The sequence below is a fragment of the Molossus molossus genome, unplaced genomic scaffold, assembly GCF_014108415.1.
Source record: "Molossus molossus isolate mMolMol1 unplaced genomic scaffold, mMolMol1.p scaffold_m16_p_12, whole genome shotgun sequence".
In the NCBI taxonomy this organism is placed as follows: Eukaryota; Metazoa; Chordata; class Mammalia; order Chiroptera; family Molossidae; genus Molossus; species Molossus molossus.
Window position 1 is genome coordinate 58,053,425 of NW_023425347.1, and position 25,341 is coordinate 58,078,765.

Consider the following 25,341-nt stretch of genomic DNA (forward strand, 5'->3'; position numbering starts at 1 on the left):
CTTCTCACAGGGTATCGAAACCCACAAAGGTAGTTAGTCAGAGGGAGTAGAACACACCCGTTGGGAATTACTCTTACAGGTTCTCTCTCCTGTTTGTCATGACATCCTAAAGAGAGCTGGCAAAGCATATCAATCTTTCTCCCAACAAATCAACAACACAAATGCTTTCCTTGATAAAGAGCAGAACTGTTATCCCTACCTTTACTCCTGTTTTTTTTAGGGCACGAGTAAGGATTTTTTCCACCATTAAAATGTTTTTATTTCATAGGCAATTTTCCCCCCCAAATCTGCCTTACCCCTGTCTTTGTGGTCATGGTTGCAAAGCTGAGTACTGGTGCCAGACAACCGATTGGTTTAAAATACAGACTCTGCTTTAGGCTGGCTGGCATCCATTTATATTCCACTGTAAGAGGCTACTAAAACAATGCCTTGGACTTTTAACTGTCTGCAGCATAGCACATCTGTCACCCCGATTTGCCCTGACACAGCCTAGGAGAGTGGGTGGAGTGGGTAGTATTATTCCCATTAAACAGATAAGGGAATCGAGGCCTGGACAAATTGGTAATACAGAACATGATTGCCTACTTTAACACTTAAACTCTTTTTATTTGAAAAACCAATTGGAGACACGATGTTGGGATGTTGAACATCTATAATGAATACTGTGTCATGATGTTTCTTCTTGTTAAAGTTGAGCTCTCATAAATTGATGAAGATAAACAGGATCCAGCCACCCTGTGGTTTTTAATGTCTAAGAAAGCACATAATTTGTAAAACTATATTTTTGCCTTAAATTTTTGTGCAGTGGTAATCCCATTTTAGACACATCCCCAAACCCCAAGCTGTCTTCTCTTTCAGTCTTAAAACACCAGAATGTTATCCCTACTAAATGGCTTAATAGTCACCCCCTCCAAAAAAAACAACAAATCTTTACCTGAGGCCCTGCACCTGGACCGAACTCCCTCCTAGGGCCTCCTGTGGCACCCATTCGGGCCTCTGTCCCAGTACTATCCCAGTGAAAACCCATTTACCAGCTGCTCCCTCCACAAATCCCACACTTCTGTAGCATAGGATGAACTGTCTCTGTGTCCCAAGCAGTTAACACAGTCCTTGGCACATGACAAGTGTTACTGTGTGAAGGCTGAATAAATGAATGAAGGCAGGTAGCCATCAAAGATGAGTGTTAAGGGAGGAGGTAGGGGCTACTTCACACCTGTTATTTGTTCCCTTCCACACAACCCGGGGCCCCTCTCCACTCCCTCATTAACTATAGAGATTGGAAGTAGAAAGGGGACTCGTTTCACCCCCTTCCTTGCCTCTCACATAGGGAAACAGGTGCTGGCAGGATGCACCGGGCCTGGACCTGTGTGCATCATCTCTACACGGAGGGCAGACCCTCAGAAGGCCTGAGGTGTGGCCCAGCACTGCTAGTGTCTGGGTAGGTTTGTCTGTGTAATTCGTATGCACATTTGCCCAGAGTTACAAACTAAATTCTCTAATAGCAGAGGTTATAGTCTGGTCTTCCATCTCATTTTTTCTTGTATTTTATTTATCAATTGGTTTAGAAATCAGGGTGTGGAAGAGGATAGTGTGTGTGTGTGTGTGTGTGTGTGTGGGCGGGGGGGGGGGGGCGGAGAGAGTCCTTAAATCTCTCAATATGGACCGGTGGGCTTTGAGGTTTTTATTTGGAGAGGCTTCTCCTATACTATAAATGACAGGCCCCCCAGACTATCGCTCATACTTATAAGGGCGACGACAGTAAGACAACGTCTTACTGCACTTTACCGTGAATGCCCCAAACTCCAGGAAAGCCCAGAAATGAAGGGCTACATTTACAATGATAAAATCATTTCTATGCCATCAGTAGAACATTGTGTTTTGTCTACATTTCTAGAATCCTAGGATTCAAAAAGTATCAAATTACCTATATCAAATGTGGGACGTCTTTCCAGATTTTTTCCTTTTCCCCCAAACTTTTAAACACTGTTCCTATAAACATGTAACTACATGAAGTGGATCCGCCAAAATCCTCTCCACACTTCTTCCCATACTATTGAAAGAATGTCTGAGGCTGGGCACGAGAGGATGGTAAGTATCTTCTTATATAAGGCATGTAATTCAACCCAAGGAGTGGAGCCCAGAACTATGGACCCAAAAGGCATGAACCTGATTCAGGTGTTGAGGAGCTTCTACATATTCTAAACACATACTTCACCATTACCCGAGCCTGGAGCCTTCCACTAGGTACAAGTGTTGGCAGATAACAAAATGCTCTAATTTACTTGGCAGTAGTGCTTATCACAGCTGTTTCACAGACCTGCCAGGCAGGTATTAGCAACCAAATTTACAGATGAGAAAGCTGCGATTTGAGGAGAAACTACTGATTTGAAAGGGGGGGATCAAACCTCTAGAAAACACACAATGAATGCATGAAACATTGAATTGATAGTGGAAGTGAGAATGTTTATATAGAATAGGTCGACTGTTACTACAAGGGTTTTTAAGAACTCTCCTGTACAGATCGGAGAGGTGGACCAGAAAAGTGGTACACAGAGGCATGTGCAGGGGACAGTAAGCATGTGGCTGCCAACCTGTAAGCCAGTGTCCCCAGGGACTAGATTTTAACAAAGTTTGGGGATGGTTATTTCACTGATGTGTTTGACAATGCTACACAACGAGCAGTACATACCTATGAGCCTTTGCTTCTCAGAAGCTTCTTCCTAAGCTGAACTTCCAGGAGCTATAGACCAAGCCTAGTTTGCTTCCCATGTCATTGGACACTCAGGGTTTTCTCCTTTGTGGAAAAGTGTTGAACCACCTCTTAGCAAGAGAAGTAAGTCTCCCCAAAATTGTCCCTGGACCCTCAGTGCTTTTGCTGTAAAGCCAGGATCCATGCATGATGCCATTCACTTTTGCATGTATTGTCCCACTGAATAAATACCCAAAGCTCACCCTCAGACACATGTCCATGAGGGACTCTAGACATGTTGGATTCGGTGTCCCCAGAATTAAATCTAACGAACATAGTGTCCATAGAGGCTCATTTTCCCTCTATGGCCTTTTTCACCTGCACTTAATACCATTATGTCCCCAATACGAAAAGGTAAGGACGCTGAGAGGCCGGGCATCACCCTTCACTACACTCATCTGAATGGTTGTTCGATCCCTCCTGGCGCTCCCCTCCACTTAGCTTCTATAACTGCTGCTCAAGTTCTTGATCTGAACACTTCTTTTCTGTCTACTCGAATGTTTTCCTTAGTGGATTCCTCATGTCCAGTCTCACTTTTGAAGGCCTCCTCTCCTTAGGGTCACTGTTAGTTCTTATGTTTTCTTACACTCTCTGATCCCTCTGGAAAGCTTTAGGGAAGGTGCTCATCACACCCTTTATCAAGGTTAGGTAGTCCAGCCCTCACCTTGGGAATTCTGCCTTCAGCCATCATTATTTTTGTTATTGTTCCAGGTACGAATAAAAGCCAACTTCGTGTGTTCTATCCCTGTGTCATCTCTAAAATATCAGGAAAACTCTTCCTTTAATTCGTCAAGTAACGATTGTTATCATCCCAAAAGATTTTGAAATCCTGAACTGTCTGATCACACATTCCCAGACCAGAGAAGAGTGAAGCGTTCTTTTCTCTTTCTATTCAAGTCTACCTTTCATCTCTCACCCCTGCTGAGCCTAGCGGACCCACTGCCATGATGACCAGCTCATCAGATCACTTCTGCCCGGCTCTTACTCCTGGTGAATGTTCAACGTATACATCTTTGCATTGCTACTTTGATCTAAACTTTTTTTTCTGTTTGATGTATGAGGTGTATAACCTTCATGCTCACCAAGTGCATTTCTCTGGGACTGTAAGTTACTGGAAGGCAGGGCTCCACAGAAGTATGAGGAACTTTTTTGCTAATAAACATTCATACAAGTAGATCCTGTTTGACAATCATGGGGCAGCATTCCAAACCACTCAAATAATATGTAAAACTTGATAGTTCATAACTTGATTTCAGTCCTGGGAATGTAGTTACACTACTTTATCTGCCCAAACAAACAGTCATTTCCACATCTAGTGTCGTTGGTAGTACCCTAGAATGGTGTTCACGTTGATCTGGTCTTGGCTCTGCAAACCCATGCTACAACCACTGTTGGGATCTGTGTCTATCACTAGAGCCTATGCAGTGAGAGACTAAGCTTAGGTGCAGATACAAGTGCATAGAGCTTCATCAGTGACCGGCGCCTTGTCTCAGCCATACTTACTTGGTGAGGTGGGGGAGGCTGCACCTCCTTCTGTTGACGTGGTCGGAGGCTTTGTGTCTGGCACCGGCAGAGGCACAGGCCTGGCCATTGGTGGTGGCGGCGGTGGTGGCAACATTGGGGTGGGAAGGAATGGGTTGTGCACTTTGCCTTGGCTACTCCCATTGGGCTGTAAAGGTGAGAACAAAACAAAACACACACAAGGCAAAGAAGAAACAGACATGAACCATTAGCTGCTTCTGAAAACAAAAGATTCATTAGGCACCTTTATGTAAATGACTAAATATTCTAGCTACTTGAATTCCTCCATAAGAACATATGGACAAAGACTTGTTGGGTTGTTCTTAAGGGATTCCAAAAAGTACGGTTGTAGGTGCACATGCTCAGTGCATCCTAAACCTACCTTTTGAATTACATTGACTCTTTCTGTATTCGTTTCCTTAAAATGACCTGCCAAATTTTGCTTGGAATGTTTCAATTCTGTATTAACCACTACCATTGTCATCATTCTCATGATTATTAAATATTTATTTAATATATGTTTATAGATTGCAGAATTATTCCATCATATCTATGTATATAGATATAATAAAATTTCCTAAATGTGCATTTGAGATAAAAATATTTTATTTTCATTCCTCAAAGTTGATATTATATAACATTTAATAAATAAATTAAAAGAACATAAAAATTTCTTATACATATTGTATAACATCAGGCACAGAAGCATTAGAAATCAGCTGTCAAAATTCTGCTACAAAAAAGAGTATCACTTCTTATTTTGATTTAAATGATATAAGCATATGCCATGAAGAGTCATATTTATTAGCTGCCTGATGTTAGAACAGCCTAATAACAGCTCTTTAACAAAAGAAAGCTTCCCCCTGAAGAAAGCAATAAAATCCATTTTATTTTCAAGTTCTTTTAAAAGGTCCCACGAAGAGACCTGCCTTATATCTTGTAAAATGTTGATCAAAATGCAAAACTGGGCAATAGAGAGTTATATAGGATGATGTCAAGATGATTGGGGGAAAAAGTTAGAAATGTAAAGGTCAGATGCTTGAGACTGGTGATCACTTCAGCTTTTTCAGGGTTTCCCAGGTGGCCTTTCTGACTCCAGACCTCGGCGACACTTTTCCACCTTGAAGGAGATGCTGTTATCCTGGCCTTTAAGTTTAAGCTTAATGATTCTGCAGAGGCCATCTCAATCCCTCGTTGACCTTCACTTAGGTATTTAGTACTGCTCCTCAAAGACTATCTCGTCTGACAATCAGAACGCTGTGTTTTCTTGCCAACAAACTTGCCCGTGTTTTATTTCTGAGTGGGCTAAAAGTCCATAAGTGGACTCTTTAGAATAAGCCAAGCAAATGAATACACAAGCAAAAAGAAAAAAGGCACCATATTGATTTGTTGTCTAGACAGAAATGTATCTGCTAACACATCACCAGACATTAGTCAAAGCTGCCTGTTCTGTCTCAGATATGCAGAATCAGGTATTTCTGCAAAGGAAGAAAATCAGTGGTAGGGCAGTGTGATATAATATTTTAAATCAGGCAATAATAATTATGGTTAATATGTGGCTTCATGTGCAGTTACTAGGAGAAAAGGAAAATCACATTTGGTTTTATGCTGGTCATTATTTACTATTCATTATTATTATTATTGGCCTTGGAATACAGCTATCCATCGTAAACATTTAGTTCCATAGCTGAAATCAAATTTGGGATTTTAAAAAACTACTTTTACATTTGTAATATTATTTCAAACTGTGATTATTTGGTTTGTTTGAGAAAAAAACAAAAACATTCATTTGAAACTACTGAATCCTGTTTAGCTTTATACAAAGATAAGTGGGAAAGATAACTACTTGCAGAAATAGCAAACCATAATAAACTGTACTTCTAGCATCTTGAGTTCAAGTACTGGTCAACTTGATCTAAAGTGTTAGAAGACTGTATTTTTTAAAAATATCAACTTAGTTGATCTGAAACATCTGTGCCCCCTCATCCCCCTACCTCTCCCCTTACCACCCCAAACCATTATTTAAAATTATTTGGTCTTTCTATTTTGTTAACTGTGTGAGCCCTAGGGTTAGTATGCATGAGGTGGAATTATCAGCCCACGGACCTTAGAAGGTTATAGAGTTCACCCTCGAGATGATTTATATCCATAAACTTGACAGTTGCGAACTTAACACAAACATTGTTTTTAAACCCTGGCCAATCACTCCTAGGGTAAGTTAACTTTCCCACAATCTAGAATAAATATGACATTTGCCTGCAGTCAGTCAGCACAACATTAGAGCACAGTGTCACATGGTCAGAAGGTCTCCCCTTGTTATTTTTACATTCGGTTAATATTTCTAAGGAAATTGAAAAAAAAAAAAGAGGTTTCCTTACATTGAGGAACCCCACCTGTCCAGCCTGCTGACCAGCATCAGGGCAGACAAGTTGGACAAACTCTTTCAGCGTCTCCTGAGGGTGATAGCGGATGGCTGGGTGTGAGAAGTAAGGCCCAGGCTGCTGGATAATGGGTGACGTTGGGAAATGAAGAGTCGATGGTGTTGCATGTGGACTTGCTGCAGGAAAAGAAAACACTGGCGTTAGGATGAGAAAGATGTGCTTTGCCACAGCTTTTAAACCTGATTCAACTCCCTTTTTGTTAAAAAAAAATTCTTCTCCTGACCCAATGCAGAGCATCGCTCATGTGCGTGAGTTGAACACTGGATAGGTCTGATAGATTTTCTTCCTTAAGGCTCGAAGACAAACATGGAGATTAGATTAGGGTAGAGTTTCAAGCTGTCTTTCTATTTTCAGTGGACATGAGTTATAAAGACATTAATAATCCTTGGTGAAGCTGAAGATTATTCATTACCTTAAGAGCTCTTTTAATGAAGCAAGCAATAAAAAATGTATTTGGTAGATTAGACCTGATTTAACTGACATTACATATGACAAATTCTAGTTTGCACATATGGATCCCCTTTCATGCTGAGCTATCCATAGACAATAATTCATTGTTAAAGCTCTTATACCCCTTTCAAGGAAATTTCTAGGGACTAATTCAGGATGAAATTTTTTTGAAGTATGTAGTAAATGATCACTTAATGAACCTGTGCAATTTGGGTGCCTCGCTTTACATGGAAGGTTTATGTCACTTTTTTTTTTTACCATTTAAAGCCAAACTCAGAAATGCATAATGTTAGAGCAGGGAACCCACAGGCTGAGCAGTCAGTGACCCCTGCTAAACTGTTGGCCCTCTGCTCATAAGAACTGATATAAGACTCAGAAAATGATTACTCCCTTACATTTGAACCCTGCTAAATTTCACTGGTGCAAAAAGAAGGTTACATTAGATTAAAAACGTATGTGAGGTGCTGAATAATTTTTCTGAGAGAACTTCTGCCCTTGAGTTGGAAGGGTGATTGATAAAACCCGCTGCAGGATAAGAGCAGCCCGTGGGGAGGGCCAAGGATACGCAAAGCAAGTAATGCCAGGATAGCAGCTCTCACTTCTCAATGAGGGCCAGAGAAACAGCTCTCAAATAAAAGCAGGTAAGAGTATTTATCTTTTCTTACTTTTCTTTAAACTCGAGGAGCCCCTGCAAAGAGAAAACAAAGGAATATCCCAATTTTTGGAGAATAAAATTTTCCTAATGCTGAGAGTAACAAATAAAACTGAAGCAAAACCTAAGCCAGACAGACCACGCTTTCTCCCCTCTCCCACTGGCGTGGCCGAAGACGGAAAGAAAGGACACATTCCTATGGAGGCCTGGGTGTGGGTTCTTTGCTCCTAACTGGGATATCTTTAGAACTGGGGCATTTCTGAACAATAAATGGAATGGCTAGGACTTGAAGGTTCAGAATGACATCTGTAGTTTTTGAAGAGTGGAAAGGAGGGGTTGGAGTAGAAGCAATGATCCCATTCATGTCTTGCAGATGATCTGATGGGACCCCTTCATTCATGCAACTTCAATCTATCCAGTAAGTATTCAAAGGCTCCTACTTTGGGCTTGAGACACAACACTGAGCCAACACAAAGTTCTGTTTTATATCACACAATTGAAGGCATCCTGAACATAACCTATCCTCACGAGAATTCTTGTCACCTTCCACACCTCATACTTGCTCTTCTCCCAGTCTTCCTCATTTTAGTAAATAGCTTTTCCCATCCATTTAATGGTTCACTGTCATATCCCCAAAACATGTGTGGCACTCAATAAATATTTGTTGAAGGTACAATGAATGAATAAATACATGGGTGGTACAGAAATGAATAAAATCATCATGCAAATAAATATAGACTTAAAACTTTGGTGTTTTTTTTTTCACCTGCTGAAGATCCAGGGAGCTTACAGACAAACTGATCAAACAAATTTAGGATTTCACAAAATGAATAATACATCTTGGTCCATATGGTCTTGGATTAAAACCCACCAGCTAAAAAGTTAATTGGTTCTGGTCTTTTACTTTGCAAATTGTGCTATTGGCTTTAAAGAACCAAGAGAATTTTTTTCTTCTTCATCTGATATGGTACATTCTTCCTTGCTCGGTAGCAAGAAACTGACCCAGTACTCTGTATTTGACTGAATAGATTTTAGTTAGGGATGGAATGTGTCATTTTCCAAATGAGGCTGGGAATGTACCGAGCATAACAAAATGATACACTCAAGTTTTGCAGCATGTCAATGGTGGCAACTCCACTGTCAAGAGCCACTGGGAAGCAGACCTTAATGATAAAGTGACAATGCTTCAGGTGCTCAATAAAAAGTGATGACTGATTGTTAGATTATGAAATCATGATGGCCAACAGAGAATGATGCCCAATGGAAAAAATTCACTGGAGCAAAGATCAGGCAGATCAAAGTTCAAGAAACTTGATAGAGGAAACAATTCAACAGGATCTTGTAATCCCTCCCTTACTTGTTAATAAACCCCTCACCCTCTTTTTGTTATTGTTAAATATGTAAAAGGAAAGCATTAACAACTTAAATTTAGATTTTAGTTTCTTCATTATAGTTTACTTAAAACAATGTATTCACCTTTTCCTTGCAGCATAAAATTTATTTTAACACAAACCTGAGAATACATGGTACTGGATGGAGTTAATTCTACAATGACTGATTTATACGGATCAATTAATCCTTAATTAATACCAGAAAATCATTTAGCTTGTAGATGCAAAGTAGACAGTTGCTGAGTATGCATTTCAAAGGGTCATCCTTCACAACCCCTACTTTCTCACTCCTCAGACTACCTCGTTCAGCCATTAGTTCACTGTAGAGCTGGGTATAAATCATTCAAGATCCTGAGCTTTAATTTCTTCAAGCAGAAAATAGTTGTGTTACAGACATCACAAAGTTCTGTTACATGTGATGAAATATGTGCTGTTTTAGCCAGCTACTCTGCTACTGAACAATGAACGTCATAAGGCTCCTCCACTGCTCTAAAGCTCAGACTCACGATTTCACAGGGTGTACATCTGATTTTCTTCTTCCCCACTTCTTGTTTTCTCTTTTATCTTGGATTAGATGTTTTTAGTGTCCCTAAGTTTTTGTCTAAACATTCTAAAATTATTTTAGGAAGTGTCAATGGGGTTAAATGAATGAATGAATCAATCAATCAACCAATCAATCATTCAATCAGTAAAATTAATTAACTGTATTTTGAGATTGTCAGATAAGGCCCTATAAAAGAGAAACTAGCAATATGAATCTGGCATGATGCTAATGCAATGCACAAAGAATGGTATGAGTCCAAATTTTTGATGGAGAAAAACAGCTCTTATGGATGGGTGTGTGTGAGTAGCTGACACAATAAAAATTATAGCACATTATGTAAATGCATATTTAGGGCCTTTAAAATGTGCATTATTTACTTGAGAGTCAATAAAGGCTTTTCTCAAGTGGTTACAGTTTATTGCGATGCATCCATCTGTATCCATGTTGATGTTAATACAATTTTGTGTATTAAAAGGCACTACAAAATTGGCTGCTTCTGGGGTCTAATACTCTTAGTAGCCTAGGCCAGGAGCAACAGAGTATCGGAAACACTCCCCTCTGGATGGATCTCACTACTGGTTTAAACTTTAACCACAGGCCAGACTTGTTTAAAACAACTGCCTGGCCTTTTCACAGAGAATACAAATAAGATGGGAAGGAAGAAAATTAGATCAGGTTTCTTGGCTGGAATGGTACTGCCTACACATTCTGAACAAAGTCGCCACAATTAAAGAACAGAGAACCAGAATTTCCCAAAGGGTGTAGGGCTCAGTTATTACAAAATGATCATATTACTGGATACTTAGTACAAAAAGAAAGCAGGTCAGGCAGGTTAGTTTACTTGTTTGCACACCCCTGCAACTCAGTTCTTTAAAATTTTCTCTTGGTTTTAGTTTGCAAGAGGTCATTTTAAAATTTAATGTAATTTAATATATATGTTTAACTTCAAAAATGCTTCCTCCTTTGAAATAGAACTGATTAAGAACGGGGAAGGAGAAGGTCAAGGTCACTACTATATTATTGTGTATTGAGAGACTTATATGATACAACAAGTGATTCTTAGTCTGAGAGTCCACTATACAGAGGGTTATAAGTGCCTTTAGACATATATTCTAGCTCAAAGATGATGATGTTAGGGAGCAGTGGCCAGATGGGTTTGGAACCTTGTATTTCATTCCATATTTTAGGAAAGACAGAAAGCAATCCCTCCTTACCATTTTCAGGGTTTTGCTCAAACTCAACCTCCAAGAATTATAATAACCCTGCCACGTGTTTCCTTAAACCAAAATTTCACGAGTTGGAATATGTTCTTCTATTTAACCCCAGCATTCCCTTAATGGCTTATTCCTTGTCCGGGAACTGTTGCAGATTCTCCACAGATCGTACAGAGACTCAGATTCTTTTCATGTTAGTGTTTGCTTCCTAGCACCAGCCCTTAATTCCTAGTCTCATGCTATGGTGGCTCCGAGGAAAAGCTGTCCAGAGAAGTGCATAAACAATACAATCTAATCCCCCCTTCAGGTGCAGTATGCTCTTCCAGCAGTGTTCCACAAGGCCTTCTTCCCTCCCAGAACGGAATGAGCAATCCTAAATACTGGCCATTGCAAAACTTCACAGTCTTACCATTAATGAACATTGGGAGAAACCACGCTGCTTCTCCCTGTTAGCACTGTTATGAGAAAAAGCGACTCCTCTGTCTTCAGAAGAAAGATGTTCTTCAAACAAAAATAACCATTGCCAAGAGCAGAAGGTGGCATTGAAAACTCCTGACTACTTATATTTAGAACTAAAGACTGTGATAGGGCAGAAGTCTAAAAGAAGAAGAAAGTAAAAGAAAAAAATGCACTTAAAAAAAAAAAAGCCTTCCATAAGGGCAAATGGAACTTCAGTTGTTTAGGTTGTCAACTACTATGTACTTTGCTTCTTCAGAAATTCAAAACCACAATACAGAACACCATTATAGCTTACCCAAAGCTGAGAAATCTATCTTAATGGTCCATAGCTACCATTTATAAATCATGCATGAGTCAGACCTGCCACTTACAAAAACCTAGAAGTTTGCAGTTATGGGATTTATTTTAATAGAGAGACAAGGAAAAAAGAATTGGCAATGGGTTTCAGAACTTTAGGAGGCGGAACCCTTTCTAAATAACAAACCTTTGACACAAGGCTAGCGAAGGTTTTCAAAACGTACAGTACATATGGTTAACATCACCGAGATACATGTGAAAGGACCTGGGTATGTCAAATGAGAGAAATACGTGGCATTGCACAATGACTTGGAAAACACCAGTATTTGCACATTATTGCTACCAGACAAAGTAACATTATGCTGCCACAGATTTCCAAGATGGTTAATATGTTCTATTCCATTTCAATAAAAGGGATTCTTTAGGATGGAGATCAAATTCCACTGTCTTTTGAGAAAACAGACACACACACACAAACACACAAACAGAGAGAGAGAGAGAGAGAGAGAGAGAGAGAGAGAGAGAGAGAGATATTGAGCGAGAGAGCGTGCCTTTTAACAATTTTTATTGAGACCAATTTGAGCTACTTAAAAGGCCTTTCTTGCTCAAATACCCTGGCTTATAGTCTAGACCAAGGGTTGGCAAACATTTTCGGTACAGGCCAGAGAGTAAATAGTTTAGGCTTTGCAGGCCTCATGGTGTCTGTTGCAATTACTCAACTTGTTACTATAGTGCAGAAGCAGCCATAGATTTTTTACATAAATAAGTGAATGTGGTTATGTTCCAATAAAATTTATTTTTAAAAACAGGCAGAAGGCTGGATTTGACTGGTGGGCCAGTTTGCTGGCCCCTGGTGGAGACCCACATAATTCCTGTTCACTTTCCAAACACCTGCCACATGCTGCGTGTGAGCTGAGCACCTGACAATCATTGCTTCTTCCCCTTCTTGCCTAGTAAACCCCGTGTTTGCCCAGCTGTCCTTTCTGCTAAAGCCTCACCTTTATGAAGCTTCCCAAGGCAATCTGTTTGCTTTCTATATCTCTGCTGACTATCCATTGTTGCTTTTCCTTTTTCTTTATTGGCAGTTTGTATCATTTGATCACCTTCAACCATTTACTCTCCCCTTCCCCATCACTGTAGCCCTTTGATTGTCTCTCTTCACATTATTTAACATGTCTTGGTCTGTGCTGGTTTCCCATACACGTGTGTGTGTGTGTGATTTCCAGTTAAACATCTGAGTCAGACAAGTTGAGTGATATAATAGGAGGACCATGAGCTTTGGAGTCAGATAGATATGGTTCAAGTCTAACTCTAACACTTACCAGCTAATGTTTCAAGTTTCTGAACTTCTCAATGATTCAGTTTTGCTATCTGTATAATGGAGCTAATAATGCCTCATATATTTGTTAAGTGGATGAAATAAGATGTATGGCACAGTTCCTGACAATATGGTTAAGTGATCAATAAATAGCTTCTTTTGTTGGTAACACCATTACACGTAATGATGGAGATGGGAAATGAATAAATTAGAATTTGCTGCTACATGCTAGGTCCTGTTCTGATTGCAGAACACATAGGTAAATGAAAACATAAATACTGATGAAAGTATGGGCCATCAGTGTGACTATGACATGAGGGTCTTGAAAAAGATTCCCCAAAACAACAAATGTAAAACCAAAGCAACAATAGCAATAACCTTGATCTAATGGTCATAGACACAATGGCCTATCAGGTTCTTTTTTGACCAAATATATTTTGAGTCTCTACCTTTGCTTAATTATTAGACTATGACACTTACCTAAAAAGTAGAACTATGAGGCAGTCTCTGTTTATAGACTCAATTTTTCATGTAACTCTATAATCCTTGAGCACCCACACTGACCTCCCCCTTCTCCATGTAGGACCCCTGCTACCTAGGCACATTTCCGACCTAACCAGATTCCGGGCATGGCCCCCTCAAACCCAGATATAATGGAAATTCCTATCATTTCCCTTGAAAGCCCCACCCATCATGTTAGTTATTGGGAGTTATTTAGCAGACATATAATACATGTTGAACGCCTTAGAAGTTTTTTGGAAGATCTAGGGTACTTTTTAGGAAATATTTCTACTTAGATAAATAGACTTGGGTTTTAGTTTTGTTTCTGCCACTGACTGATTTATACATGTGGGCAACCTCTCTCTCCTCTAGTTCTTTCATCTGCAAAGTAAGGAGTGAGTCTGAACTGAACAACCGCTAATGTACCCCTTGCCTTACACTCTGTGGCTCACAGAATCCAGACGCTGGGGTAACACCTACAAATAATTCAGTACAACTGATGTATAGTAATAACACGAACATCTAAACAATCTGAAACAAGGGAGCATGTGTCTTTTCAAAGAAATTATTATTTTTTTGATGTTTCTGGGATATTCAGTTCCAGGGTATATATGAGACTCAGTCTCTAAGACACTGTGGCCTTGGGAAGGCTGTACTATTTAGAGATTTAAAAACCCCTGAAGTGTGCTAGTTCAAGCTCTGTGAGACAGAGCCCCTACCCCTGGACCCTGACAGGACCTCTTCTCTGAATCGACCATATTTGTGCACTAATTGCCTAAGCCGCCGCAGTGGCTGACATGAAATGCGTTCAAATACCACACAACAGCTGTGATTATTGGCGACATGAAGAGTGACCGTTTAATAGGCATAGTTGACAAGCCTCCAGTTCCATGAAGAGAACATGAGATTTTCTATAATATGTAAGAAATACTATAAGAGATGAAGAATAATGATCAAATCAAAACATTAAAAGAAAAAATCCAACACCCCTAGATTAGATGATCACAGAGGTTAACAGAAATAGGCAGGGACTCCGGTAAGGACCTGTTGGAAGTGCACTGGAAACACAGACTACAGTCCTGTAAGGAGATTTCACAAGGAAACTGTGGAGGTACTGCAGTCTCTTGGAGGATTGCCAAGTGCTGGAACCTGGGCTCTTTGCAGATCTTTCTGACATTAAGAAACAAAAAGGCAAAAACAAGCAAACAAACAAAACTCCAGGACAAACATAAAGCTGCAATGATTCTTAGCACTCCCCCCACCAACTTGTCAGGCTCACACTGCCATGTCAGCCCCTTTCTGCGCCATATGATTACTAGTGCATAGGTTACTTTCAAAGTATCTTCCTGAATTCAAAGTATCCTCCTGAATTCAAAATATCTTCCTGAATTCATCCCATAGGATTTAAGGACTTATTCCCACTGTTGGTAGATTTCACACAAGGGGAGAAAGTATGAGAAAAATTAGCCTAGTATTTGAAGTTAGGGGATCAAGTTTTTTTTTTTTAATTGAATTTATTTAAATTTTCAATTACAGTTGACATACTATATTATCTTAGTTTCGGGTGTACAACATAGTGATAAGACATTTATATAACTTACAAAGTGATCTCTCTGATAAGTCTAGTACCCATCTGACACCATACATAGTTATTACAATATTACTGACTAGATTCTCTATGTTGTACTTTACCCAGAGGACCCCGCTGTTATCCTAGGTTGGGTATCAGCTAGCTCTGTGTCAGCTCCTATGCTCCTTAGACTTCACTACTGCAAAATGGAAATTACATGTCTTGCAAGGGTTTTAGAGCTCAATTATTCTGGGTTTGAAATTACTCGCTCCCTGTGTTAATCTAGGCAAAATTACTTAACATTTCCCAGCCTGCATTTACTGGTGGGTAAAACAGCACAAATTAAAATTTTTCTTCCGAGGATTAGAATTAGTGTATATAGATGCCTGGTGCGTACACAGAGGGCTCACTCAATTAAAAAGAATGTGTTGAGAATCTACTATGTTCCAGACAGTATGCTAGACTCTGGTTTACTTATTATTCTTAGAGTTGTTTTCTAGAATAAATTAAGATATATGAAAAGTAACCAGGATCACACAGTGCAATGTAAGATAGAGGCCGTCCCTGGCACAGACTTGTCATCACTTCTCTGAAGCCTGGATTGTACCTGTGCTCTGTAAATCCGAGCTGCAGAAGTCAGTCACGTGGCTAGTGCGTGTGCTGAGCCCACTGCCCAGCGCCCAGGACAGCTTTGCTTTTCCCTCCTGCCATGGACAGCTATCATTGTGCCTGCCCAGCAGTCCTTCACTCTTTCCCCTAGAAATTGAGCTCCAATGTTTCTTTGGGCAATTATCATGCCCTCAGCCTCAGTCTGTGTGACTGTGATGAAAATCCTACCCCATGGCTTTTGGGTGGGCAAATAAATGAGGCTACCCCAACAAGCCCCATTACCTTTTAAACACAAGGATTGTTAAGTGAGCAAATGACCCAAACTAGGCTCATCAGAGCCATAAGTATTCAGGAGTAGGACCTTTCCTCTATCTACTGTGAAAAAACTGTTCTCTTTCCCTTGGGATTAAGTTGGTGGGAATTATATCAGAAGCTGATTACATCATTAATGCCACATTCTCAGGAGATTTAACCTAAGAGGGGAGCTCCCACAGCGAACAGGAGTGCTGAGAATGAGAGAGAGAGAGAGAGAGAGAGAGAGAGAGAGAGAGAGATTGCTTTCTGAAGGTATCATCCAAGCATCTGGATCCAGCTCTACCTGATGCTGTTAACGCCTGAGACTTTTCAGTTATGTGCACCAATCCATGATGTTTTTTGGGGAGAGCAAAGAATGATTAAGCAATTTGATTTGGTTTCTTTCACTTGTAAGAATAATTTCACTTGAAAGAGTCCTTATTAACATATTGTGTGTTCATTACTGGGTATATAATCATTCAACAACTTTTACCATGGTATTCAAGAAGATCTAAAGAAATGTCCAGGGATAACAAGGTTTTCTAAATTCATAGTGCATGCCAACAGAAGGGACCCACACAAACGGACCCAAATAAATCCAAATCCGCACATTCCCACAAATCCTTTACACACCTGTGCTATATTTATTATCCCTTTCTTGCACACCCCACTCATTCATTTCATTATAGTAATAATTATTTGTTTTATGTCTGTATGTTCTGCTAGAATGGAGGGGCAGGACTGGATCACCTGGTTTGTTCATTAGGACCTTGCACCATGCTTGGCAGATGATAAGTGTTTGAGAATTATTTGCTGAATTGACTCTTGTAAACAACAAAGGTGCTTATGCCTTCAGCAAGAGCCATACCTGAGTGAAGATGTGCCAAAGTGAAATCACCGTGGCTAAAGGGCTACCTGTGATGGGAGATGGGCCATTTGCCCCATTGGGGAGAGTCCCCTGTTCTCTCAGCCAAACAAGAGTGATAAGATAAGGCAACCCATCTGGCTCACTTCCCTGAGACCACATCTCCTCCTGTAGGCATATGTGGCTCCCCTGGGAGAGGAAACACACACACACACACACCCCTCTTCCAGACCCACAAGAGCAAGTGGAAAGAGAAAACTGGGGTGGAGAGTGAGGAATAAAGGAGGTGAGAATCCTTTCAAGAGAACCACATACAAAGAAAGCAAATAATAGTATGTGGTCAGGGGAATCAGACAGTCAATGTTTAGTAACGTACTTACTACACACCAAGTCCTTTCCACATGTCATTTCACTGCCTTCACCCAGGAAGGCCTGAGTTTTGTGCAGGCGGAAAAACAGGCTGGGAGCAGGTGGGTGACGTGCACAAGCTCGCACAGGTGCTCTGGCTGGCCGGCCTCTGCATTCTACTCTGGCCGGCCCCACAGCCCAGCCTCTTTCACTGCACTCTGCTGCTCCCATTTCAATTATTTTTCAGAATTTTTTTTCCTAGGTCCCTTAGTATTGTAACACAACCTGGCAATGCTGATGTTCCTCATATGAGTTCTGGACATAAGAAAAAGAAATTGTTTGGGTGGGGGATGGGGGAAGTAACAACCACTGAACAAGAAGAAATGGCAAATGACAAAATGTAAATTTACTGCAGAAATATACATTTTAAAAACATCCCATACACGTGGTTAAATACACCAGTTTCAGCAATACAAAGGATGCCACATGAAATGGGTGACTCTCCTGATCCTGCAACCACATTTTGAATATCAGTGATTGCCCCTCTTTGCCTACATGGACGATAAGCTGATACTACATAAACATTGTTAAAGTTACAGTTCCATGCTACAGTAATTCACTTAACTTTAACATGATTTATGGTTCTGTCAATAGGATAGGTTGAAAACCCTGCACTGAAGCTTAAATGTGAGCTTCATATTTAAAACAGCAATTTTGTGTGTGTGACAGAAGAAACACTCTGCATAAAGAGGAGGAGACAAATCTAACACTGAATTCTTCTACCCCCAAAAAAGAAAAATAAAGAATGAATCCAAACATGGAATCAACATTATATTAAGTTAAATCCGAAAAAAAAAAGTGCTAGAGATTGATCTGATTATGGGGTTTATAGTACAAGTGATGCCTAGAAGTCTTATCAACAAGAGAACTTCTAAGAAACCGTGTGCAGAACCACTGCCTTCACCATGTAGACACATGTGGGTCTATGGGTGTGCGTGCGTGTGTGTGTGCATGCGTGTGCGTGCATGCGTGTGTGTGTGTGTGTGTGTGTGTGAGGGAGAGAGAGAGAGAGAGAGAGAGATTCTAAGGGACAGGACAGCAGCTTCTTTTGTCAAGAAGAGTTTAAATGTAGGTCCACATGGTTAATCACCCTATTCTCTGGCTTTCACCCTGGGGGCATTTTGCCTCTTTAAGGGATTAAGAAGCCAATTGGTTTTACTTCTCTAACCTGTCCTCTGTGGAACAACATATTAACAAGATACCACTGCAGAAGAGCTCTCTTTAGAAGTTTGCTGTGGGGATGACAAATTAACCCAGCAGGGTGTCCCACACGTCTATCTCAGTACAAATTATTAGCGTAATAGAGCTTTTAGTTATGCATTTATCCAGTAATTATTGAACGGTTACACAAAACCAAGCTGAGCAGCCATGGCCCTTTATGAGGCTCGCTCAGTGGGTGGCCTTACAGTTAACTTAGGGTAGTTCTCCACTAAGCAGTTCACTTGCAGACAAATGAGCTAAACAGCCTTCTCCTTTAAATATTTTCCATGTCACAGTGAAACTCTTTACAATACAATAAAGGTATAGTTTTAATTACATGCTTCCTGATTTGTTTAGTTGTAGTTTTAAAACATTTGCTGGCATTGTTTTGTTTTGTTTTCCCTGGCTGGACAGTAATAGCTGGTTGTAAGTATCTGGGTAATGAATTTAATAATTTCCTGAACTGAGACTGAAAGGGCCTTTGCCGAGAAGCTGCTTTTCCTTTTTACTATCCTGTTCCTTCAAATCCCATGGACAATGTTTCCCATTAGCCTGGGCACGGCCACTGGAGTGAACCTCGACCAATGTTCACAAGTCCCATTACTTCTCTTTCCAATGCTCCTCAAAGGTGGTACTTGTTAGGTCTATGATACCTGCATTTAAAAATCAATTCTGGCAACTCTTTTTGTAGAAAGACAACGTAATTTTTTCTCAAATGACATACTCCAATAATAAATAAACACCTTGCGTCTGTTGGCAGATTGTTTCAGCACCTTGTTAGCAACAGGTACTTAATTGCTTCTCATTTTCCTGAGATGATTCAATCGCACTAAACCAGCAGAGACAAATTAGATTCAGTTCCACTGAAAGCAGCACCAGCATGTTCTACAACTAAGTTAAAAGCTCTCCTAAAAGGCAAAGAAGTTTGTAGATATGCTACAGGAAAGCTAAACAAAGTTACCCCTTGGGCATGGGAACCTATGCCAAGGGAGGGGTGCAATGGTTATGGTTGCATAGAAGCATCAGGGAACATTTCTTCTAAAGAGTCCTTAATCTGGACAGAAACACTTATAATACTACAGCAAATGCTCTGTAAAAAAGGGGACCACGCCATTTTGAGCTCAACATTTCTCTTAATGCCTGTCAAGGTAGAAGTTCTTAGTTAAAACCAAGCAAATATATATTGAGCACTTATTCAACGTGTTATATACTCCCTCAATTCTGCTAAAAATACATGCACTTGAATACTATAGTATTATTACACAGGGAATGAAAAGAACTCCCTGTTATTTCCAAACCTTCTCTATTTGCCTTCAATTAAATCCATGCAGTAATTCACTTACTCAACAAATATTTATTGTTTTCCTTATGCCCAGTAATAGGCAGAGGGATACAGGAAGTATCAAGACGTGGTCCCTGCCATCTAGTGATAACTGTTGCCTTCCTATTTTACCTCTCCCTCCTTGCTCCTCTGTCATTGTCTGTGAATCTACACTCCTCCAACTTTCCTGGTGACCTCAACTTCCTGGAAGGTGATCGTCATTCTCATAACTCTCTGCAGTTTATTTTTCTTGGCCCAGCTGGGAGATACTGTTAGCTGCAGACCCTCAGATGTTTCATCACTAAAAGCAGGATCCCTGCTCAGGCCACAAGGATCACGGATTTAGAGAGGTTTACAGAGCATATAAACTTTTGACTACCTCTCCAAACAAAACGTAGCATGATTCTTCGAAGGCTGCACAATAAATCTTTGGTTTATATGGCTATTGTTTTAGTATTATCTTACCCATATTTTCAGAATCAGGGCAATTTTATTTCTACACTTCCCTTGTGTATAATTATATATATTTTGACCCATAAAGAAGTGGGGGGTGTAGCCTTGTGCTCACATTATGTCTTAATTCCTCAGTACTTCGTTATCTAAAAGTATGACTTGTATGCTGTTGCTGTTTTGCATGCTTACAATTAGAAGGTACTCTATTTCAGAATAGGGATTAAGTCTTATTCCTGTTTGGACTCGCCCAGTGTCAAAAGACACAATAGTTCTTGATCAGAATGCCCTTACCCCTGACAGCACCCTGTGCTGCCCTATCAGGACAACACAACTGCTGCTTTTCTTGCCTGTCATCCACCAGGACGTGAGCACTCTGAGGCTAGACTCCAAGCTTCTCTTGCTTACTTTATTGAGCAAGAAGTAGAGACCTTGTATACTGTAAGTGCTGGACAAATGTTTGTGGAAAACATTAATGGGTCCCCAGACAGTAATGGGAGTCTGCAAGCTAATTTCAATATTTAAAAAAGCCAAACTAACCTCAAGAATTGTTTTCTGAAGTGACTTGCACCTAACAGAAACCCTGTACTACAAGTAGCAAGGATTCATGGGCCTAATAAAAAGAGGTCAAGTGATTTGTTTATGGCTGTTATTTAAAAAAACATAGTGTAATAACATGGTTATGTCATGCTTTTCAAATGATCTAAATGGCTATGTTTTGTCTTTGACTAATGAAAAATGTAAAAACAAACCAACAGTTTAAATAAATGCATTTTATTTCTCCCAGTGGGAAAGAAAAAGGTAGAAACTACTGATACAGAAGAAAAGGCACTGCACTAGAGACTTGATTTGCAGTCTTGGCTCTGGCCAGCTGAGATTTCTCATATGTAAGAGCAATGTGGAATACATGTGAACTGCTAACCATCATACTGCTCTTCTGTTTATCTACTTACAAAGCCCACATTTTTTTAGAGTGGCAATATGCTCAGCAAAATAAATCTAGATTCCCCAGCCTCTCTTGCAGCTAGAGGTGATTATGTGGCACAGTTCTGACCATGCTGCATAGGATTCTCTAAAGTGGCAGAATGAGATGGTAGGCACATTTTGCTCTCGCCCCTTCCCATCTTTCTGTTTGGGATATAGGTGTAAGGCAGGAGTACAGTGTCTATGTTGAGACCATGAGGTCACAGCATGGGGATGAAAACAACCCACTAAAGCATGGCTAAGAGAAGAAATGTCATTCCTTGATGATCTCATACTGCCACCATAACAGTCCTGAATCACATACTTTTTTTTTTTTTCCAGTCAATAATAAACACATTGAAATACTACTAGCATTTGAGGATTCTCTGAGGCACTAGAGGTTTGAGACTTCAAAGACAAAATCAGATGTTGTTATGTTTAAACTTTACCTAAAACTTTCAAATATAAAATATCAGTACTATTTGCTCATTTCTCTAAAATGGACTTAGAAAACATTGCAGCTAATTCATTTAATATTTTTGTTTGCATTTTTTTCAATTACAGTTGACATTCAGTATTATATCAATTTCAGGTGTATAGCATCATGGTTAGACATTTATATAATTTACAAAGTGATCACCCAGGCAAGTCTAGTACCCGTCCACCTGGCACCATACACAGTTACTACAATATTGTAGACTATAGTCCATATGCTGTACTTTATATCCCAGTGGTTATTTTGTAACTGCCAATTTGTATTTCTTTACACACACACACATATATCTATCTTTATTGTTGAAAATATTATAGATGTCCCTCCCTTTTTTCTCCCTCCCTGCCCCCCCTTCACTGCACTGCTGTCAGTGTCCATTGGTTACGCTTATAAGTTCTTTGGTTTTTGCTTTTTCTCTTCCCGTTCCCCCTCCCCCCATCTCTCTGAGGTTAGTCAGCCTGCTTCCCTGCTTCCCTGCCTCTGCACATACTTGTTTTTGTATGAGAAAAATATGACCAGCATAGTCAGATTTTCTGTTAGTCGCAGCCAAACACATTCTTAGCTGATATAGGGAATGAACTAGATCAGAAGATTGCCAGAGCCCTATTCTGAACTTCTATGGTTCTATGCTGAAGCTCAGTAAGTGCTTATTTGCCTTGGCTGATGTGGCTCAGTTGGTTGAGTGTCACCCTGTGCATCAAAAGGTCACTGGTTCAATTCCCAGTCTGGGCGCACACCAGACCTGTGGGCTCAGTCCCTGGTAGGGGCATGCAGAAGGGAGCTGATTGATTTTATATTCTCCACCCCCTTTTATATGTCTCCACCCCTCTTCCTCTCTCTCTAAAAAAAAAGCAATACAATTAAAAAAAAAAATAACTGCTTATTTGCCAATTACCTCAACCTCTGCTTCGCCATGTGTGTAGTGCAGGCTCGCCCCCATTTATAAATCTCTAAAGCACAGAGTTGCTGTACTCAGTGCAGAGTGTTTAAATTACGAATCATCCACTATCACATTGTTTTTGAAAAGAGCAAAGATTTAGGCAGAAACATAAAGTTTCAAAATGATAAACTTTCGAGAAACTCTAAAATATCACTGATGTTTATTCCAAATAATTCTCAAAAGAAGTTAGGTCCTTTCAAGCACCAGGCAAACTTAAAAATCTTGAAAAGGCAAAGGGAAGAACAAAATTTTTTTTCCAGTTATCACCAATAAGATAAATTGTCATGATTAAATATTTTACTATGTTTGAAATTTTAAGTACTAGTAAAAGAGAGTCTTTGAAAGCCCAATCTTCCAGCTTAAAGTGCACAGTAATTATAATAATGTAAAATGACATACAAATAGCTTCCCGACTCCCCAGGATATTCCAAAATGCTTTAACCCTTTAACTAACTTGAACTAGATAGCTTGCAAAGTATTATCCCCATGATACAGATGGCCAAACTGAGGCCACAAGGTTAAGTGATTTATTGAAGCCACAAAGAAATCCAGTATCAGACAAGAGATTCATTTTAAGAAACCACACATCTCTACCTTCACAACAATGAAAATAGCAAAGTGATTAGAACAGCAAAATATATTTTAAAAGCATAGCTTTTTCATAGCATATCAAACCTTCACCTATACAATCTTGCAAGAGTTTTCTTTGGATGAAAGGCTGTGGTTCTTCCTCCCCATTTAGGACCTTCCTTGTAAAGAAGTACTCCATCAACTCTTAGACATTTATCACCCTTAGCTCATCGGAAGCAATGAGAACCCACCAGTTTCAGGGAGGAGGTGAATGGCTTTTGTGTACGCTTGTGTGCCATTTGATTACTTTTTATTCAATGAGTATTTGTGCACTGTATCTCTGGGTGAGATACAGTGAAGACACCAAAAAGAGTAAGTTAGCCCATCTTCCTTTCAGAGGTTTCATTCTAGGAGAGCGATGAGACAGGCACATGAAGTAACAAAGCAAGGCAACGCTGGTGGAGGAAGGGTCGGACGTAAAAAGCTACAGGAGTTGAAGGAGTGTGAGCCTGGGTGGAGCTGAGGAGGTTTCATGTAGAAAGCACTACTTGAGCTGGTCTTGGGACAGCTAAAAATGTTGACAGGTGAGGGCAGTGTGGACAGAGTGAGACTTTCAAAGCCTGAATGAAGATGGGTGATTAAATTGTTTACGTGACTTTACTACCTACTCTATTTCCAGGCACAGTGTGAATGACTACAAACACATGATTATCTACTCCTCAGATAAAGAATTCTCTCGAAGCAGGGACTGTAATCTCCAGTTTACAGATGAGAAACCCATGGTTCAGAGAAGCAAGGTGGCAGGTTCACACAGTTGGTAAAAGTGGTGGAGACAAGATTCCAACACGGGTCCATCTGACCCCTGGGCTTTTGTGCTTAACCACTATCTATGCTGCCTCCCTTCTTTCCTACCTTTGCTTTGCAATTTTCAAAGAGACATTTCTTTTGTAAAAGGTGGCCACCAAATTTCCAAATATAGCTTAGGTTTGCAGTGAACAATACAGCCACTGTTTTTTCAGTGAGGTGTCGCCGTAGCTCTGTTAAACTATCACTGAGATATGCTGCACAGTTACCGCTTACAAACTGGTGTTCGCCAGTCCAGGTGGTCCCATAAAAAATTTTAAGAAATTTTAATTTCTGGATTTTAAAGAAGGTAGCGGAAGTCTTGCAACCTGTGTGCTATCCAAAGGTGCTATACCATGTGACTCTGAGTGAAAGTTTGGAAAAGAGCCCCGCCACCCCAACCCCTTGCCTCAGGGTACCTTTCTCTTCTTTCCCTCCCTTTGAAAGTTTGAATGTCGGTTTGGATTCTCTAGTGATTTAAGTTTGAAAGGTTGAATTCACCTTGATGTACACATCACATTTATTCCACAATGGTTCCCTCAGTCAGACTCTCCCTCCTTAAATCTGGCCTCATTTTCGTAAAACATCAACTCTCAGTCCCAGATATGATGTCATCCGGAGCATTAGCTTTCCAACTGGCTCAGAGAAGAATACAAATAAATACAGCACCTGCAGCAAATATCTCTTAAATAATGACAGACTAAATACCAACCCTTTCAAAATATCTTAGCCCAAGAGTGTCTTATGTTGGCCTATCTAAACTCTATGACTCTTACCCACAAGGATACCACTGAAGAGTTTCATCTCAACTACTCCAACGCCCTTCACCAGAACACTAAGGGGGCAGGGTGCAATAAGAATGGGTACCTGAGCAGATTTTCCAGAAAGGAGAACCGAGGATGCTGGGAACCATCTTGAATTCTGGTGAAAACAAAGAATCTTTGGTATTCCATAATTCTTAAACTAGGCATCTTTCTCTTTTCCTCAAAAACAATTTCATGAATATGATGAGAGATTAAAACGCATCATTCTGTAGGCTAAGGAGGTACACTCTGGTTCAACCCAGGGTAGATCATTTTAGCAAATGTGCTTGATTGTCTAGCATGAAGAAGTTCCTGATCATGGCACCCATGGGTAAATGCTAGAATTCTTCTAATAATTTCTACAACTATGGTTTTTAAGGCAAGACTCATAGATGGCACTCTTAATATATATTGAATAAATGATAATATAGATGCACACTGCTTTCTGCTTCTCAAAGAGTCTCTACAAACATTA

At 40.0% G+C, this 25,341-nt stretch overlaps 1 protein-coding gene across 9 annotated transcripts in view; it reads right to left on the reverse strand.

The window, feature by feature from the left end:
- Window positions 1-25,341, reverse strand: part of NFIA (nuclear factor I A) — a 355,490-nt gene that overhangs the window by 46,790 nt on the left and 283,359 nt on the right. For 7 of the 9 annotated variants that reach the window (XR_004958825.1, XR_004958826.1, XR_004958824.1 and 4 more), the window contains exons 9-11: window positions 24,931-24,984; window positions 6,649-6,827; window positions 4,253-4,418 (exon numbers count right to left, since the gene is read on the reverse strand). Coding sequence is in view for 5 of the 9 variants with exons in the window: in XM_036255153.1 (XP_036111046.1) it covers window positions 4,253-4,418; window positions 6,649-6,827; window positions 24,931-24,984 (399 nt within the window). In the remaining 4 variants the exon portion in view is untranslated. The remainder of the gene's footprint in view (window positions 1-4,252; window positions 4,419-6,648; window positions 6,828-24,930; window positions 24,985-25,341) is intronic. The other 2 variants (XM_036255155.1, XM_036255157.1) reach the window with 1 other exon arrangement.